The sequence below is a fragment of the Sabethes cyaneus genome, chromosome 3 (assembly GCF_943734655.1).
Source record: "Sabethes cyaneus chromosome 3, idSabCyanKW18_F2, whole genome shotgun sequence".
Taxonomy (NCBI): Eukaryota; Metazoa; Arthropoda; class Insecta; order Diptera; family Culicidae; genus Sabethes; species Sabethes cyaneus.
In genome coordinates this window covers 207,038,388-207,055,023 of record NC_071355.1, presented here as the reverse complement: position 1 = coordinate 207,055,023, position 16,636 = coordinate 207,038,388, and the positions used below count along the sequence as shown (strand labels likewise).

The following is a 16,636-nucleotide window of genomic DNA, read 5'->3' as shown; positions in this document are numbered from 1 at the left end:
GCTACAAAAGTCATAACATCGTTTCTAAAATGAAATGTTAGATGTTGTAGAAATTTCAAATTGAAATTGCACGACCAGTCAAAATGACTGGTCTGGTATATCTAGTGTTAAGCAAGTTTCGACTTCCACGGCAGGAGTGAATCATACGATGAAAATCTAATTTCCAAGTCATATCAGCAACATCTCCTGCAAGATAGAGTGAGCTCTTCTAGACAGCGAAAGCGATATAACGCTGCTCGTCAATTCATTCCACGCAAAATTACAACTTGAACAAATCGACAAGTTACTCCCATAGGTTCTAGTTATCGCTCAAAACTCAACGTTTCGCGCTCATCAGTGCGAGCGGTAAATTTCCTTCAATTAAAGAAGTAACATGAATTGAATCGAATTGAGCTGGCGCATTTTAACCCTCGGTGGGCCGAATGAGGCAAAATTAACAATTCCGAAACGGAATAAATTAGGTACGAATTTTGAACTACAAAAACGTCATTTTTTATGTTTTAATTTAAATCAAAAATATTTTAATTAATTTTTTTCGGTATTTTTACTTTCTTTTGTTAAATAAATACCCACAACCAATTAATCCTAAAAAAAATAATTAGAAAATAAAATGACGATTTAATATGTGATTGGAAAGTTACGCTCTACCACAGAGGGTTGAAGACGAGTAAAAGCAGGACAACTCTACAAGCAATCAGCGGCGGCCATACCATACCGCCACCTTTCTCGCTTACCACTCACAGTCATTGAAAGTTTACAATTTTGATCGAAAATATTCTCCAGCAACAAAAGAAGCTTAAAAACAATTGCACGATGAAGAAACCTTTCAGGGTTTTAGTTGGTGAATCGTACTGAAATAATTTATAACATGTTTATTATTTAACAAAGACAAAAGCCAAACCAACAATTGTTTTCCTATCACTTTGATCATGCTTTGTACTCGGAAAGTGAGTCGCTTCTTACACCATCGGGCAAAGATTTGCCCTTGTCTCAATAATAATTATTCGCTGTAGAGCGCAGACAGCTCAGTACGTGAAGAAATTTGCAATAGGGAAGAAAACTAAGCCGTCCGTCGTCGTCGTTGTCGACGATGATGAAGTGAACTATTCTCACAGTGATGGTTACCGATTTACAGTTATTCATTTCACGTTTTCCGTCAACAAAATGAAAAAAAATATGTACATTGAAACGTATGAATATGCCCGCGGTTCTTATCATCACTTCAGCCATGCAACGTGTTTGCCATCCAGTAGCTTGCTTCCGTAGTATTATGATAGAGGGTAACTTTGAACTTGTACTCATAATGTCGGTAATGATACGTTCAACACAGTTTCAATTTTCTAAGCCAAATGGGAACAATTTTTATGATGAGCAGCAAAAAATTGAAGGACTCAAACGATATAAAAACCCAAAAAAGTCAAACCCAACCCCACCGTACGGTACCGTCTATTTACGCCCAGGTCCCAAATGCATTTCGATCGTATAAATCTATCAATACATCTGTCGATGGAAGTGTCCTACTAACCTTCGGTGACACGACCGCTTTTCGGGAACGTATCGGTCACTTTCATATCCGGCATCTCCGAGATGGAGAAGTGAGCCATTATTCCGGTGGCTGACGGTGACGGACGACTTGTTCTTCTTCGATCGACGACGTAGAGGGGCGCGTCCGATCCAATTTGACGTTTCACTGGCGATGTACGCGATGCAGCAGAAGAAGCACACTTTTCACTTTCCCCACCTGCCTGTCGGATAGCAGCCTCCGCCGTCGCCGCCGCCACCACCACCACCGCGTGCTGTAGCCGATCCGCAAACAATCACCAAGAGCTGACTGTATTTTCGAATCTGAATCCAATTTTCCACGGAAGCTCAGTGTACACTCATTGTGATGGCATAATTGCCACTGCCTGCCTGTCGTTGTTCGACTTTTATTACGTTCTGCTTTACTGGAGCACGTCGTAAATAAAGTGAAAACCTTTGTGCTCACCCCGAACACTAATTTGCAAGTTTTAACTCATGTTTCAGCACTTTTCTCTGTTCTCTCACTCGAGTTAGTTAAATATTTTCACTTCACCAAGGTCCACACCTTCTGTCGCTGTGCAACTCGAGTTGACAAACGGGCCAAGACACACCGGAAACGAACTCCAGTTTCGATCAATCGTTGTCTTCTGTTTTCTCCTCCAAATAAAGGCTATTTATGGCTCAACGTAGAACTAGAACGGTACACTGACTCAGTAATTGAGCTCCTTTCGGGAGCGACCGAGGATGGATATGTCCATAACCGTACCGTACGGCGTTCCGAAAGCAACAAAACAGCAAACGGCTGCCTCAGTGTACGGAGAGCGAGCGAGCACCTTGATACAACACTGCTGGCTGGTACTGTTGCTGTAGTAGCTCTGCGCGACCGACCATCATGCACACCGCACTCGGACACGAGGCGAACGAGGGTAGGGAAACTGCTTACGCCAAGACTGCGATGCGACAACGACCGACCGACTGACGGCTGAGGCTGACAGATGCTACGTAAGGGAAATCGGTCGAAAGAGAGAATGAGTGTAGCTAGGCTAGGTTAGGAGCATAAATGATGCTACCATCTACTAGCTATGCCGTGGAATCACGAAACAGCTATGCTGTAAATATGATAATTTTGGACCTTTCCCAGCAGCGTGCGGCGCAAACATCGTGACGTTTTTTATGAACGGCCTCCAGCGGAACTCACGACGGACGGAGCGTGTGCGTTCAATGCAAGCTTGAAACCCGGGTATGAGCACTATAAAAACGTGCACATTTGTCGATAGGTACCTACCTACATACCGAGTATGGTGTACATTTTCGACACCAACAAACAGATGCCCGTTGTAGAAATTGTTGTTTTCGTGGCTTTGCACATTTTTTCGAAACTCGGTCAGCTTCAGTCAGGTGTCCGACTGAATGGGCTGACTAGCAAATGCCAAAAAGTGAGTAAAATTCTCGCGCAAAATGGGTTGGAAAATGTTGTTTTTAATTTATAAAAAAAATTTAAATCAATTAAATTGTTTTATTTGATAAAATAAATAAATCTTTGGACACCATATTACGAGTATAGAAAGTAAAAATTTACTATTGATATTGCAAGAACTAGACCTCAGTCCCTAGCACAAGCACTGTTGTGCCCTACCTTCTCTAAAAGATCTATTTCAAAACAAACAAATTTCCTGCGGTGCAACTCAGAAATCTGAAGAATTTAATTTGTTCACCCAATAAGTTAACTAATTGCGTAAAAAGAGATTAAGTTTCAAGTCCAATTTTAGTCCAATTTTAGTCGAATTTTAAATCCAATTTCAGGTCCGATTTCAAGTACAATTTCAAGATTAACTGAAGTTTTTGGAGCGTCTTAGTAGAATACGAAACCTGGAATTAAATAAAAAGAAAACTAATCCAACTAACAGCACCACTCAGCCGGCGTTCGAACATACGACGACTGGCTTGATAGACCAGCATCGTACCTCGAAGTGGGGTTACTAACTGGGTGGTTAAGGAACATTTATTCATTTCAAAAATGCATGTGGCAGAAACGAAGCATAGCAAAGTAACTATTCTTGCATGAAAATATGACTAAATTTTCCGTGCAATCCAGGAGAAATCCAGAAAAAAACCGTGTCCCGGAGATTTAGACAACCCAGTGGCGACCAGAGACCGGTCAGGCAACTGCAGAAAACTGAAGGCAAAGTGTTGAGTTTGTTCAAGTGTAGACCGAATTTTTCGATTCACGATGCGTCGAAAAAGGCGAATGTTTCCATCTGGTTCGTCCAAAAACTATTAAAACGTGCCGACCTCCACGTCTTCAAGATCCGGAAGGCACCGAACCGGTACGATAAACAAAACACGGTGACCGCAACTCGCGCCAGAAAACTGTACCGAGAGCAGCTGATGAAATTAAGGTGCGTCTTGATGGATGACTAGACTTATATCAAGGTGGATACAAAACAGTTGTCGGGGCAAGAGTTTTACGTTGCCACATCGCGGTTGTTCATTCCTCAGAATGTAACCCAAGTAACAATTCTAAAGCCACTTGGTGTAACTTGAATTTTATAAACGTTTTATTGCGGTATTAATCATTACCTCAGGTTTTATTGTGGCATTAAGGAATACCAAGAGGATACGAGTCAAATCACACTTATAGCTAACTATAAAACCATAATCAAACTTTTAATAAAACAAATTTATTGTGGTTGCTCATATTACTACGATAAAACTAGTAGGCAGCCTTTACCTACCAGATTTGTAAATTGTAAACAAGTCAAGAGACCCTAATCAGAAGCGGTCAACCTTCCAATGTAATGTCCAAACCAGGGACCGAAACGGTTACATTTTTTCTTTACATTTACCAGCATGCAATGCCATGTCAGACTCTAACCAATACCATCGCTCTGTACTGTTTCTGTATCTGTGTGCCTATCTCTTGCACGTGTCGAGACTGGCCCGAATACGTACATGATTATAAGCAAACATTTTCATATGTCAGCCGACCATTCATACAAAATGTCGTATAGAAATGACATGCATTAGTCGCTTTTTGCTTACAGTTGTGGTTTGAATAGTATGAAGCAGTGATAGAGAATAAGGTGCAATGAGGACCTTCTGATTTAAAATCGTGTTGTTTGGGGGAAAGCTGTATGTTTGGTTTATGTGCGCAACATCAAAAGAGAACACAAAAAAGTGTCTCCAAGACTGGTGACATGTTCTCCCCGGTATCAAAGAGTGTATGACACGTAGACCAAGAGATTCGTTGTTCTTGCATTTCTTGTCGGTGCTTGTGTACCAGTAACATGTCGCAAGACTGGTAGGAAGAAAGAATGGTAAATGTCTTCAAATTTTTGTCATCAACCAGTACATTTTACGTCCCTGGTTCAAACACACCAACGCTTCGTCTTATCGAAGATTTGAATTGGGTTATTGGTTAGGAATAGGTCATTATCACTGCGACCAGGGCCGGCGCTAGCCAATTTGTAGCTCCAAGCAAATCCTCAAAATGGCGCCCCCAGAATTTAGGCGTAAAATTAAAGTAGATTTATTCAGATAGATATTGCTTTTATAACGACGTCAAAATTACAAAATTATTTATTTGACGCTTTCTATCCGCCTTTAGAATTAATTAGTGCATCCCATCTAATCAATTCTCGGGTAATTTTTCCAAATAGACCTATGTGACAATAAGAGATTCTCTTCGCGTCTCCTCTCTTCCGCTTTTCACGTATGTAGCAGTGCATAGAAAAGAAAATTTTCAAAACATTTAGCTAACAAGTGACTTAATATTTTTTTAAAACGATGGTTCTACAATTAATGAAGGGACGGTAGGGGAAAGACATGATTTTTTTTTGTGAGGGGGGGGGGGAGAGCGGAAAGGTGAGGAGGGGGGGGGATATTGGTAGCTACGCTTAACAAGTAGTCGTTTTGACTCCTACCTTTTGTCCAATGCTGGAAGGTGCATGAGTCGAACCAAGCTATAATCTGAGATTATAACTGTATTCGAACCCATAACACCCGCCAGGGCTGGGTTGTATACAACCGTACTATTTGTGGTATGGAAACATCATCATCGCTAAAGCAAATCAGCACTACCGTCAAACGGGGTAACTTGCAACAGCGGGGTAACATGCAACAACACTATATCGATCAAATTTACTGTACTTTTTGATCTGTCACTACAATTTTTAATCAATATCAGTCACTGAATCTTATTGTTAACAGTTCAAAGAAGCAATAGATACTGTTATGTTGATTTTCTGCTGTTTTGGTCATTTTTAAAAAAAATCACAAGATGGTGTCAAACTCATCATCAATTTTTCGTCAGTAAAACGTTTGTGTCACCCACAGACATTTCAAATAAAAGAAGCCTAACATACATTATTTATAGCAAAATGAACAATAAGGAAACAAAATAATCTATTTATGATGACTAGTTTTGTTTATCGTACTTGTTACCACATTATTCGTAAAACAAGTAAATGAACGGGGTAACTTGCAACAGCTGGAAGATATAAAGCTGTGTTCCGTTAGCTTTAAGAGGCAAGTTATCATTTAATTTTGCATCAAACAATACTAAAGCACACCTGAAGAGTGAAAGATACTTTCGGTAAGTCGGAAATATGCCAGTTTTTCTATGGATGTACTGAAAATGGCCATAGAAGAGGCCGAAAAGAAAATAACCTCACTGAGAGAATCGACCAGCAATATGACTATGTCTAATTAGGATCACTCGTAACGTAATGAACAATCATATATTACATAACCAAGATATCGATGATTTTTAACTCTCCCGTTCCACTTCATGACGCGATTTTGCATAGTGGATATACGACGTGTAATGCGTTATTACACAACTCCCGCTTCCCAAAGTGCGTTACGTAATATGTGAATGGTCATTAAAGAAGGCAGCTCTAAAGGATCCAGACAAGGAATATCAACTGCATGAATAATATAAAAAGTTTTTTCTGTAATTTCCGCTACGGGGCTCATAATTTTTTTTCACCAACGTGACATAGGACATTTATGCGTATATTCATAGCAAAAGCATTGAAAATCGCAAGTCGGATTATCATTTGCATATTCAAGTTAAAAGAAACTCATACAAATCTTTAAATTCGTTCAATTTCCAAAAAATATTACTTGTTGCAAGTTACCCCGTTTAAGGGGTTACCAGTAACAAATTAGTTAAAAAATTCTACAACAGCCAATATTGATCGCATATTTTTTCTCAATATGTGAAATTGTTCTATGCTAGACCTAATAACTTTGTAATAATTAAATGTTCTCAAATGTACTACAGATAAGTTTTCACTCATAGTTGAGAACTGTTGCAAGTTACCCCGTTTGACGGTACTTATTCCGACCAAACACAGAGCGTGGATTTTTAGTTAGTTAATGTCTAACATTTATCGATTACTAGCTAACCCGACAAACTTCGTATAGCCACAAATTAAAATGTGTTGTACATGAATCGTAAATTTGTCACATTCTCGAGTTTAGCAAGTTTCTGAGGAGCTCAACCTTAGATAGCTCATTTTGGTAGTTACGTCAATATGACAGCATAGGTAGTTTAATTTACAAATATTTAATTTTTCCTCACAGTAAAGTCGAAAACCAGATAAAATAAAGCAGGTAAAATAGAGCGGATAGCACTTAAATATTCGCCGTGATCGTGTAACATTTCGCCGATTACCATTTCACGGAAAACCTTTCGATCCTAGGGGTGATCCTCTTCTTACCCGTTGTCGCTCGTTCGGACTCAACTGAGGGAAAGTAATAAAGGTCAGTAGACCTAGAAAAACAAATAAACCTAGACAGAGTTGATTTCTGCGGGGGGTGCAGATAGTTTTTGGTGGTCTTGTTATTGTCTGTTATGTTTTATGGAAGAGTATAAAATTTCTCGAGTTCGATTAGTTTTTGAGTTACGCAAAAATTTCTGTTTTGTTTGTATGAGAGTCCTTATTTCCCTACCACAGGGGTGAGGAGTCTCAAACCATCATAAAAAAACCTGCATACAAAGTCCCCCACATGCCAAATTTGGTTCCATTTGCTTGATTAGTGCTCAAGTTATAAGGAAATTTGTACTTCATTTATATGGGAGCCCCCCCCCGCACTCTTCCTAAAGATGGGAGGGGTCATAATTCCCCTCCTAAAGTGGGGAGAGGTCTCAATGCTCCATAGAAAAGCAAATCTTATTTCCAAAAATTCCCACATGCCTAATTTTTTTCCATTTGCCTGATTAGTTCTCGAATTATGCAGAAATTTGTGTTTCATTTGTATGGGAGTTCCCTTTCTTAGTGGGGGAGAGGACTCTAACCATTATAAGAACCTTCCTCGGCCCCAAAAACTCCTACATGCAAGTTTTCACGCCGATCGGTTTAGTAGTTTTCGATTCTATAAGAAACATACCGACAAACAGACAGGCAGAAATTCATTTTTATAGGTAGGTATAGATTTAAAAGTTTTTTAGGGAAACATATTATCTACTATATTGTATTGTATTCTTAGAAAAATTTCCAATCGATTAATACCAATATCTCTGAAATCTATCTAGGGATGACTGAGTTATAAGCGTGCAAACTATAACCACTTTTCGTTACATGTTCTCCTTTCATTTTTCTAAAGTGTACCCTAATATAGAAATCAAAGACGTAGTCCTACGTCAAAAATAAAAAAAAACTTTCCAATTAAACTCTACTATGTGTATTTATTCTTGACAGATACGTATTTCGCCTACGTTTTGCAGGCTTCATCAGTATCTGTTTTCGAAGAACATTTTTTTGCATAATTGTCGGATTCTTGTAACCCGTTATCAGAATGATAAACCTTCATAAATAAAAAAGTTCGGTTAAAAATACCTGTTGCTTGAGAAACATTGTCCTCATACCTGGCTGCTTCTGCTGATTCCTGATTTTAAAGGGATTCGAAAATCTCTCCCGAAAAATTTCTTAATAATTTAATAGTGTCAAACGACCCCGCTTATTTGAGTGTTTTAATGGTTAAGTTTTGTTGCCAATAGGTTTTCATCAGAATATTCGAGGCTGTAATTTTGTAGCATTGCAACTCGGATTCGTCGGTCACATCGCAAGAATGCCGGACGACCGTGCAGTAAAATCTGTTCTCTTGAAGACCTCCTTCGTCAGTAGGAATAGAAGGACCCAACGTGATAGATGGCTCGACCACGTTGAAGCCAATTTGCTTCTGTCGAGACGCTCAACGACAAGTAGCCCAGGACCAAGTACAGTGGAAAGTAACTCTAGATACAGCACGAGCCATGCCGGCTCTGCTAAAGAAGAAGGAGGAGAGTTTTATGTGAACCACTTATTTATTTGATGCTCCAGTTTTTTAATGTAGCTGAAAAGGCACCCCCCTCAAAGTGGGGCTCCAAGCAGCTGCTTATTTTGCTTAAGGGAAGCGTCGGCCCTGACTGCGACCAAGATTGAGATCTATTGTGATATCTTCCAAGTGTTGTTCTGTAACCCGCACTAGCAGTACTGCTAGAAATAAGCGCATTACTACATATTATTCGTACTTGAGAATCGATGTTTCCATTATTTTTTCTTCCTATTTTCGCTCCTTTTTACTACCAGTCGGATCTAGCTTTTAGAACTAGAAAGTGTGCAAGCTAATTATAATTTGGCCTTGGACAAGAGGCTTCAGTACGCTCCTCAAGCCTACACCATTGCTTTAATTTGCCCCGGTGGAAGGCTTCATTTTTGGTATTGTGGAGTTCAGGACGAAAGAAAACTAAGGCCTGAATCTTAAATCGGACTCACAAGAAATTTTTGGTTATCAATTTTGTATGGTTAATTTTTTCGTATGAACCTATATTGGTGCTTAAAAAAGAAATGTATGATCATATGTATAACACAAGATGCACTAATTTAAAATCAGTTTAAAAAATTCAAAATAAAGTTTTAATGCAGGTTTAGAAACTGATACTGGCTGATGAAGCCTGCGGCTCGGAGGCAAAACACATATTTGTCAGATTAACAAAAAAGGATAAAATCAAAAGAAGAAGCTCATTCTACTCGCAGATTCTACTAAGATACACTACTACTAAAGTAACATCAGTCAGTTTTTAAAGAATGTGTGAAAATTAAATGCGATAATTCGTACGAAACATCATACTTTTCTTGCAATTTTTTTAGAGATAGAAAGAGATAATGCCGAAGCATTAAAATTGATGAGATAGATGCCATGCGAGAATATTAATAAATAAAATCTACTAACCTGGCTTCTGACGACTACTGTAATATTTGAAAATGGTGAAAAACAATGATTATTTGTGACATTATACATAGCTACATGCCTATCAACTGTCAACTAATTGTAAGTCAATCATATCTTGCATCAAAACGAAATTAATTATTATAAATTGATGATTAACTAAGAAATGCTAAAAAAAATTCTATGAGCTAGAACAGCGGTTCCCAAATGGGGGTTCGCGAACCCCCAGGGGTTCGCCAAAACTTTAGTTCGCTGCAGAATAGTATAGGGAAATCCGTCAGGGGGTACGCGAACCGAAAAAAGGTTGGGAACCACTGAGCTAGAATATAGTTTTTACAACTTTTTCATGATTCATTATCTCAGGAACTATAACAAAATGCTAAATTGTGTTATTTTTGTCACTAAATGACTACGAACAGGACTTTTTTGAAATATTTCATGGAAAACTTTTTCCTAAGTTTTTCCATTTTATTTTCAACAATAGTTGAGCCCGCATCTTGCGATCCGGAAAATATAAATGTCTGTTTAGAATTCAGAAAACTGCGGATACATTCCATTGGCCAATGTTTGCGAAGATGTTTAATCTGTATTAGTTCTTTGAATTCTTATATTGAATAATTTAGCCCTAAGATGTTGTACATAAGAGTCAGCCGGAAACTGAAACATATGATATCGCGACAAGCAATCAAGTTGAGCAGGTGAGTCGAGCAGTCGAGTCGAACAGTCAAGTCGAGCAGTCAAATCGAGCAGTCTAGTTGAGCAGCAGAGGTGGGCACCGCTAATAAGCTAACCGCTAACATTTTAGCTAGCGAGTAGCACGTTCGCTAGGTTTTAAATATGCTAGCGCTTCTATTACCTTCCGATAAACATAAGTACTACTAAATAAACTACCAGCCACTAATTTTTGAAAATAATTTTTGGAAATAGTTCAACTAGCCATGAATGAACTATATTTGCTCGCGTCGCGAACAGCAGCGAGCAATTTTATCAATTTGTAAGAAACCGCACACTTATTTTTGTTATTATTTTCAAAAATTAGTGGCTAGTAGTTTACTTAGTGGCACTTTAACTTATCGGAAGCTAATGAAAGCGCTAACAGATTTGAAACCTAGCGAACGCACTACTCGCTGGCTAAAAGATTAGCGGTTAGCAGATTAGCGGTGCCCACCTCTGTTGAGCAGTTAAATCAAGCTGCTCAGTCTAGCAGTCCGGTCGAGCAGTTGAGTCGAGCAGTTGAATCGAGTGGTCGAGTCGAGCAGTCAAGTCGAGCAGTTAAATCAGTTCAGTCGAATAATTCATTCGAGTCGTCCAGTCGAGCGGTTGAATCGAGTAGTTAAGTCGAGCTGTCGAATCAAACGGAACTCAAGCAGTTGAGTCAAGCAGTCAAACCGAGCAGTCTAGTCGAGCAGTTAAATCAAGCTGTTCAGTCAAGCAGTCCAACCGAGCAGTTGAGTCGAGTAGTTTAGTCGAGCAATCCAGTCGAGCAGTTGAACCAAGTAGTCTAATCGAGCAGTTGAATCGAGTAGTCTAGTCGAGCAGTTGAGTCGAACAATCGGGTCAAGCGGTTCAGTCGAGCAGTTAAGTCGAACAGTTGAGTCGAACAGTTCACTCGAGCTGTCGAATCAAACAGTTAAGTCAAGCCGTTGAGTCGAGCAGTCGGGTTGAGTGGCTAAGTCGAGCAGTCTAGTCGAGCTGTTGAATCATGTGTCCAGTCAAGCAGTCCAATCGAGCAGTCGAATCGAACATTCTAGTCAAGCATTTCAATCGTGCAGTGAAGTCGAGCAATCGGGTCGTGTAGTAAGTCAAGCAGTTGTGTCAAGCAGTCGAATCGAGTAGTCCATTCGAGCAGTTAAATCGAGCTGTTCAGTCAAGGAGTCAAGTCGATCTGTCCAAACAAGCAGTTGGGTCGAGCAGTCGAATCGAACAGTTCAGTCGAGCAGTTCAATCAACCAGTCGAGCAATCAAATCGAGCAGTCTAATCGACCAGTCCAGTCGAGCAGTCTAGTCAACCAGTGAGCAATCGAGCAGTCCAGCAATCGACCCAGTGAGGTGACTGAGAATAGAACTCATTGCTACGAAAACACGATGTCCTGTCAGGGGCCTGTTTTTAATTACCGATAAGTCTTTTATGACGTCCTGTCAGAGACCTGGTTTTCGGTACAGACATAAGCCTCTTATATAAATAGATGTTTTTTCGAAAATTGAAATAACAACAATTTGTTAAATAATTTCGGACACAATTCTGTTTGACCTGTTTGTGTTTGAACTAGGTATGAATATGGTCATCAACATGGTCAGAGTGTTAATACTAAAACGTCAAACAAAGTCTTTTGAGTAAATAGTTCATTTCCTCGATAAAAAATACGTGTGGTTCTATGCTTCTAATAATTAAGTGCAAATCTTATTCAAACACTAATCCAGAGAATTAATACCAAGTAGTGAAATTAATACCTTTGACATTGTACTGCTTAAAGGTACCTTTTTCATTTTCAACTATTTTAGCGTGAGTAAGTCCAAGAACAAAAAAAAAACAATGACAAAAAAATCTATAGCATCTTTCCATCCGGCCTTCGGCGAAGCCATTTGTTTGAGCATCATTAACAGTGGCTAAATCGTCCCATCTCCGGTCTGGGAATCGCCACACAGCCACAATCACATTCCGTGCAAACAGCCGGACGGACGGACGGGCGATGCCACTAGCCACACAACAGTCATCACCTCACCCAGCCCTCGGAACCGAACGTACGCTCCAGATAATCCAGAACAGTCAGCCTCTGCCAAACTGGCTCCACTCCACTTTTGTGTTACTCTTTCTCTCTTTCACACCGTTAAGGTCAAATTCTTCTAGCACAGTCAGCCGTGGATTAAAAATGGACGCGATGGATTACCATTCAACTTGTCTTGTCTTCGCCGTAGCAAAAGCAGCAAAGGAACATAAAAAAACAACTCGCATGGGAAAACCACTGCCGCAGCGGCAGAAAAGATTGTGGTTAGCAGAATAATGAAGCTCTACAGGGAAGAGAAAACAAGAAGGGTTATGGGGATTTTTTCTTCGTAATAGTATCATACATCGTAATTAAGATTGGGAATAAGAGCAGAAAAAAAAGAATAATACGTAACTATTTCACTAAGTAAACTTTACCATTGTTTCTTTAAAAAAATCTCGATATCGAACACCGTCACAGTAGCTATCCACAGTTGCTGCTATTACTTTTCGTAAAGCCGTACGATCCGTTCTTTGTGTTATCTTACAATCGGAATGTAGTTTGAGAGTCGTTTGAGCACCGCTCTATTCTATCCCCGCGGTCACTTATTACGCGTCATAAATCCTAGAAGCAGCAACGCCAACACTTCAAGTGACTTCGACGCCTAGGTTTGTCGCTTGCAATCCTTTGCAAATATGCTCTTCATCGTCGTCATTGAAGTCACTTGCTTGAAAAGCACAATTTCACCACTTTAGCCGTCACTCGAAACGAAAACGAAACAACGCAGTTCTTCTGCACACTAAACACCTTTCACAATTCACAACCAGCTCAAAAACAACTCATTCAACGACTTTGATCCGGATATGATCCTTCCCTTGCCAGCGCACTTACGTTAATGAGTGTAGCATGTTGGGCTCCTCGAAACCTAACCAACACTAGCTTAAGCTGAACCGAAGCGCCCAGTGAGGCTGTGTTATTTTTCTCGTATGCCAAACAGGTAATTTTCGCTGTAATAATGACTTCCTCTCCGCTTGCTTATATCTCCGTCGACGGTTTCGGATTCTACACACTTGCGCGACCGCCCCATAAGGTAGCGCTCTGGGTCTGTGCTCTTGCTCTGGGTGCGTTGCGTAAAACTACTTTGAATGTGTAGAGTGAAATAAACCTAGCTTCACAGCAGAATGGTAGAGAAAATTGAACAGAAAAAAAATGTAGGTATATAACCATCGGACAACACTATCGGATCGAAGTGAATGAGAATTAATTACGGGGTACGAAGTAGAGAAGTAGAAGTTGTGCGAGCCACGAATGCACGATGAAATAATGAAAAACTGCGCCTCACCTCTACGCGCTGCGGACAGGTGAGCTCGGGTCCGTTGATACCGACCGACAACAACTATCGGTACCTACTGCCCTGCCCGAGATGCTCAATGAAATTCCTATTGGGTAGAGCTCGGAGATCAGTCAGCAATGATGACGGTAAACATTATTATGCTTTTTCAAATGTTCGAGTTGCGAGTGCTCACTGGCGGATGTCTATGTCTATATGTATGTTGTTTTGAAAGTTGTATTTTGTGTTTTTGTGCATCGAATTGAAACGTTTCACGGGAGACTGTTGAACCTGATTCATTCAGGGGTGTAAGTGTACTGGAAAACGAGAGGGACGTATGGACCAATTTGTTTAATGGCGATGAAATGATGGCATTTGTTTTAAACATATTCTAGATCATTTAAATAAATTCAGATAATTTTAAACGAAATCCGAAATAGCACAACATGTGCCAAACAATTTTTTTTAATGATTAGTAATGTTAGTTAATGTTAAGGTGAAACGGTACGGAATCCCAACATGGTCGGATCGATAGCACCCATATCCTCACATGGATGCCATTTTTCCGGCCATGTTGGGGTTGCACGGGAATCTGAACGTGAATGGAACCTCCTTTGATTCACTGATAATTTTGCTTTATTAGTCCTTGTTGCCATGTAAAGGATGAACACTAAAAAGATCTGGAATTATGGAAAATACTGTCATTTAGTTATGTTATGAGTAATAATTTTCAAAGTTTTATTGAAATACGTTAAGGTGAAATTAGTCGTCATTGATTCTGCCAATTTCAAAAGCAGTTTTTTTTGTTTGAAACAAAAACTCTGTTCATGAAAATATATTCGCTGTGTTCAAATTGGCAATAAGAATGCAGTATTTGCATTTTTATAAACAGAATCCCGTTTTTGGGCCCAAAAACTGCTTCCGAAATTAGGCTTTCCGACGAAAAGTTAATGACTGCTAGTTTCCCGTTAAGAGTTTAGAGAACCACAGTAGGCAATTGTTGTCAGCGCAAGTTCTATTGTTTATATAATGGCGTCATTGGAATAAGCGCGTTTACGAATCGATCCTACTCGCTGACAATGACAATCCCGAACTCCCGGAGTCCGTGAGTTAGATGAACTGTGAGTTAGAACCATTCGAAAATGGTCCCAGTTTTGTTATCCTGTGTCCAGTATAAAGTAAAAAAGTAAACAATTTCAAGGCGCAAGTTGTACTAGACCGTCACACGAAGCTGATTCTGGAAACAAAGGAATGCTTATAGAATACTTACAAAACACGATTGACAAAATATGATTGCTTCTTTATGGAAATATTTTAAAAAGTATATCACTGTCGTTTTCGGACGAATTTTTGACTGAATTTTAAACTGAATTTTATACTTCGTTTGATCGCCAGAGTTCTCCGGAAAATAAAATGCGAAATAAAAAGTCGAAATTTTCGAAATAGTTTTTCATTTTGTCAAGCAATCTGCAACTGCGAACTGAAAAGTGAAACCCCAAGTAACCAAAAGTTCCGATAAAAGGGGATTTTTTAGCTTACTCAGTCAATGAAATGATGATGAATAGAATTCTATTCAGCCTAATTTTCAACCGAACTTTTAAGTTCGTATATCATGATTAAACTTCGAAGGAAATGCAAAGCAACTTCCAAACAGAACTAGAAAGTTCGCAAGAAGTTCAGTTAAGTCGGCTGATGAATTTTCGGCAAAATTTGGCCGAACTCGGTGATTTTTTTTAAGTGTGTCCTCGATTTGCATTTACAACAGCTAGGGTTGCCAAGTGGCCGGTTTTTGGACGGCCCGACCGGTTTTTCACTTGCAAAACCGGTGGCCGGTCAATCCGGCAAAAAGACCGGTTTACCGATATGTGAAGCCGGAGTTGTACTTTTTTTCTGATTTGTTAAATTTTCTGATAAATTTATTAGCAATTCTGAGCAGTGGAACATTAAAGATAGCCAGCTCTGCAGTGACAATACCTTGCTTCTTGCTGTAACATACATTACAGTTACATACTACTGGCGACTACCCAAATAATATGTCAGTAACGCACATTCCAGGCAAATCCTCTAAAATGCATCAAGAAAGGTTTGCAATGCGGAACGCTCGGATTCCAATCCAGCAGCAGCGGTAATGTGATAGTTTAAGTTTTTTATATGGTTTATCTTAATAGCATGAAACAAATATACAGAAGTTAGGAGTAGGTAGAAGGGAGAAAAGAATAAAAATCAAACTTAAAATGCTAAATATTTGTATTTTAATAATTTTAGATTAAGTTTCATTAGAAGCTGTTTAACATTCTATACAGCGAACTCAAGGCCACTTTAAAGTTCGGGTGATTACTACAAGTGAAATTGCTTAGCAAGCGATCGATCTATAGACGTAAAGCTTGTTAACCTCCCTTAGACACCATTTTCCGAGCTCTTGGTTACTTTCAAGTTGCTCGCTGAACTTTTAAGCTGACTGTTGAACTTTTAAGTTACTACAGATGTCAACGGTACTTTATTGAGACAAAAGTTCGGTTTACAAATGTAGTGTCTTGTTGTTCAGCAAGAAAGTTCTGCGGAACTAGGTTTGAACCAACTATGAACTTCCAAGTTCGTTCCGTAAGTGAAATTCGAACTTTTGGTTGCTTGTGACTTTCGTAACTGCTATAACAATGAACCACAAAATTTGTCAAAAGGAATGTCTACGGAAGAGATAGCTGACTTTTCTGCGCAATAAGAAGTACCGTGAACATACCATATTCTGCGCAGCTCCTAATTCTGCGCATTTTTCTTTATATATGTATTTTTCAACATTGTGCATAACTATGGCCATTGTGTTATTTTTTTATAAATCTCTGCTGAATATTACGCCATTATTCAC

At 39.4% G+C, this 16,636-nt stretch overlaps 1 protein-coding gene across 4 annotated transcripts in view; it reads right to left on the bottom strand.

The window, feature by feature from the left end:
* Positions 1-13,609, bottom strand: part of LOC128744554 (myb-like protein I) — a 37,913-nt gene extending 24,304 nt beyond the window's left edge. Inside the window, exons 1-2 of one of the 4 annotated variants that reach the window (XM_053841638.1) lie at positions 12,991-13,609; positions 1,526-2,213 (exon numbers count right to left, since the gene is read on the bottom strand). In XM_053841638.1, the coding sequence (XP_053697613.1) occupies positions 1,526-1,604 (79 nt within the window). In that variant the 5' untranslated portion in view covers positions 1,605-2,213; positions 12,991-13,609. The other 3 variants (XM_053841639.1, XM_053841641.1, XM_053841640.1) reach the window with 3 other exon arrangements.
* Between the last annotated feature and the right edge of the window lie 3,027 nt (positions 13,610-16,636).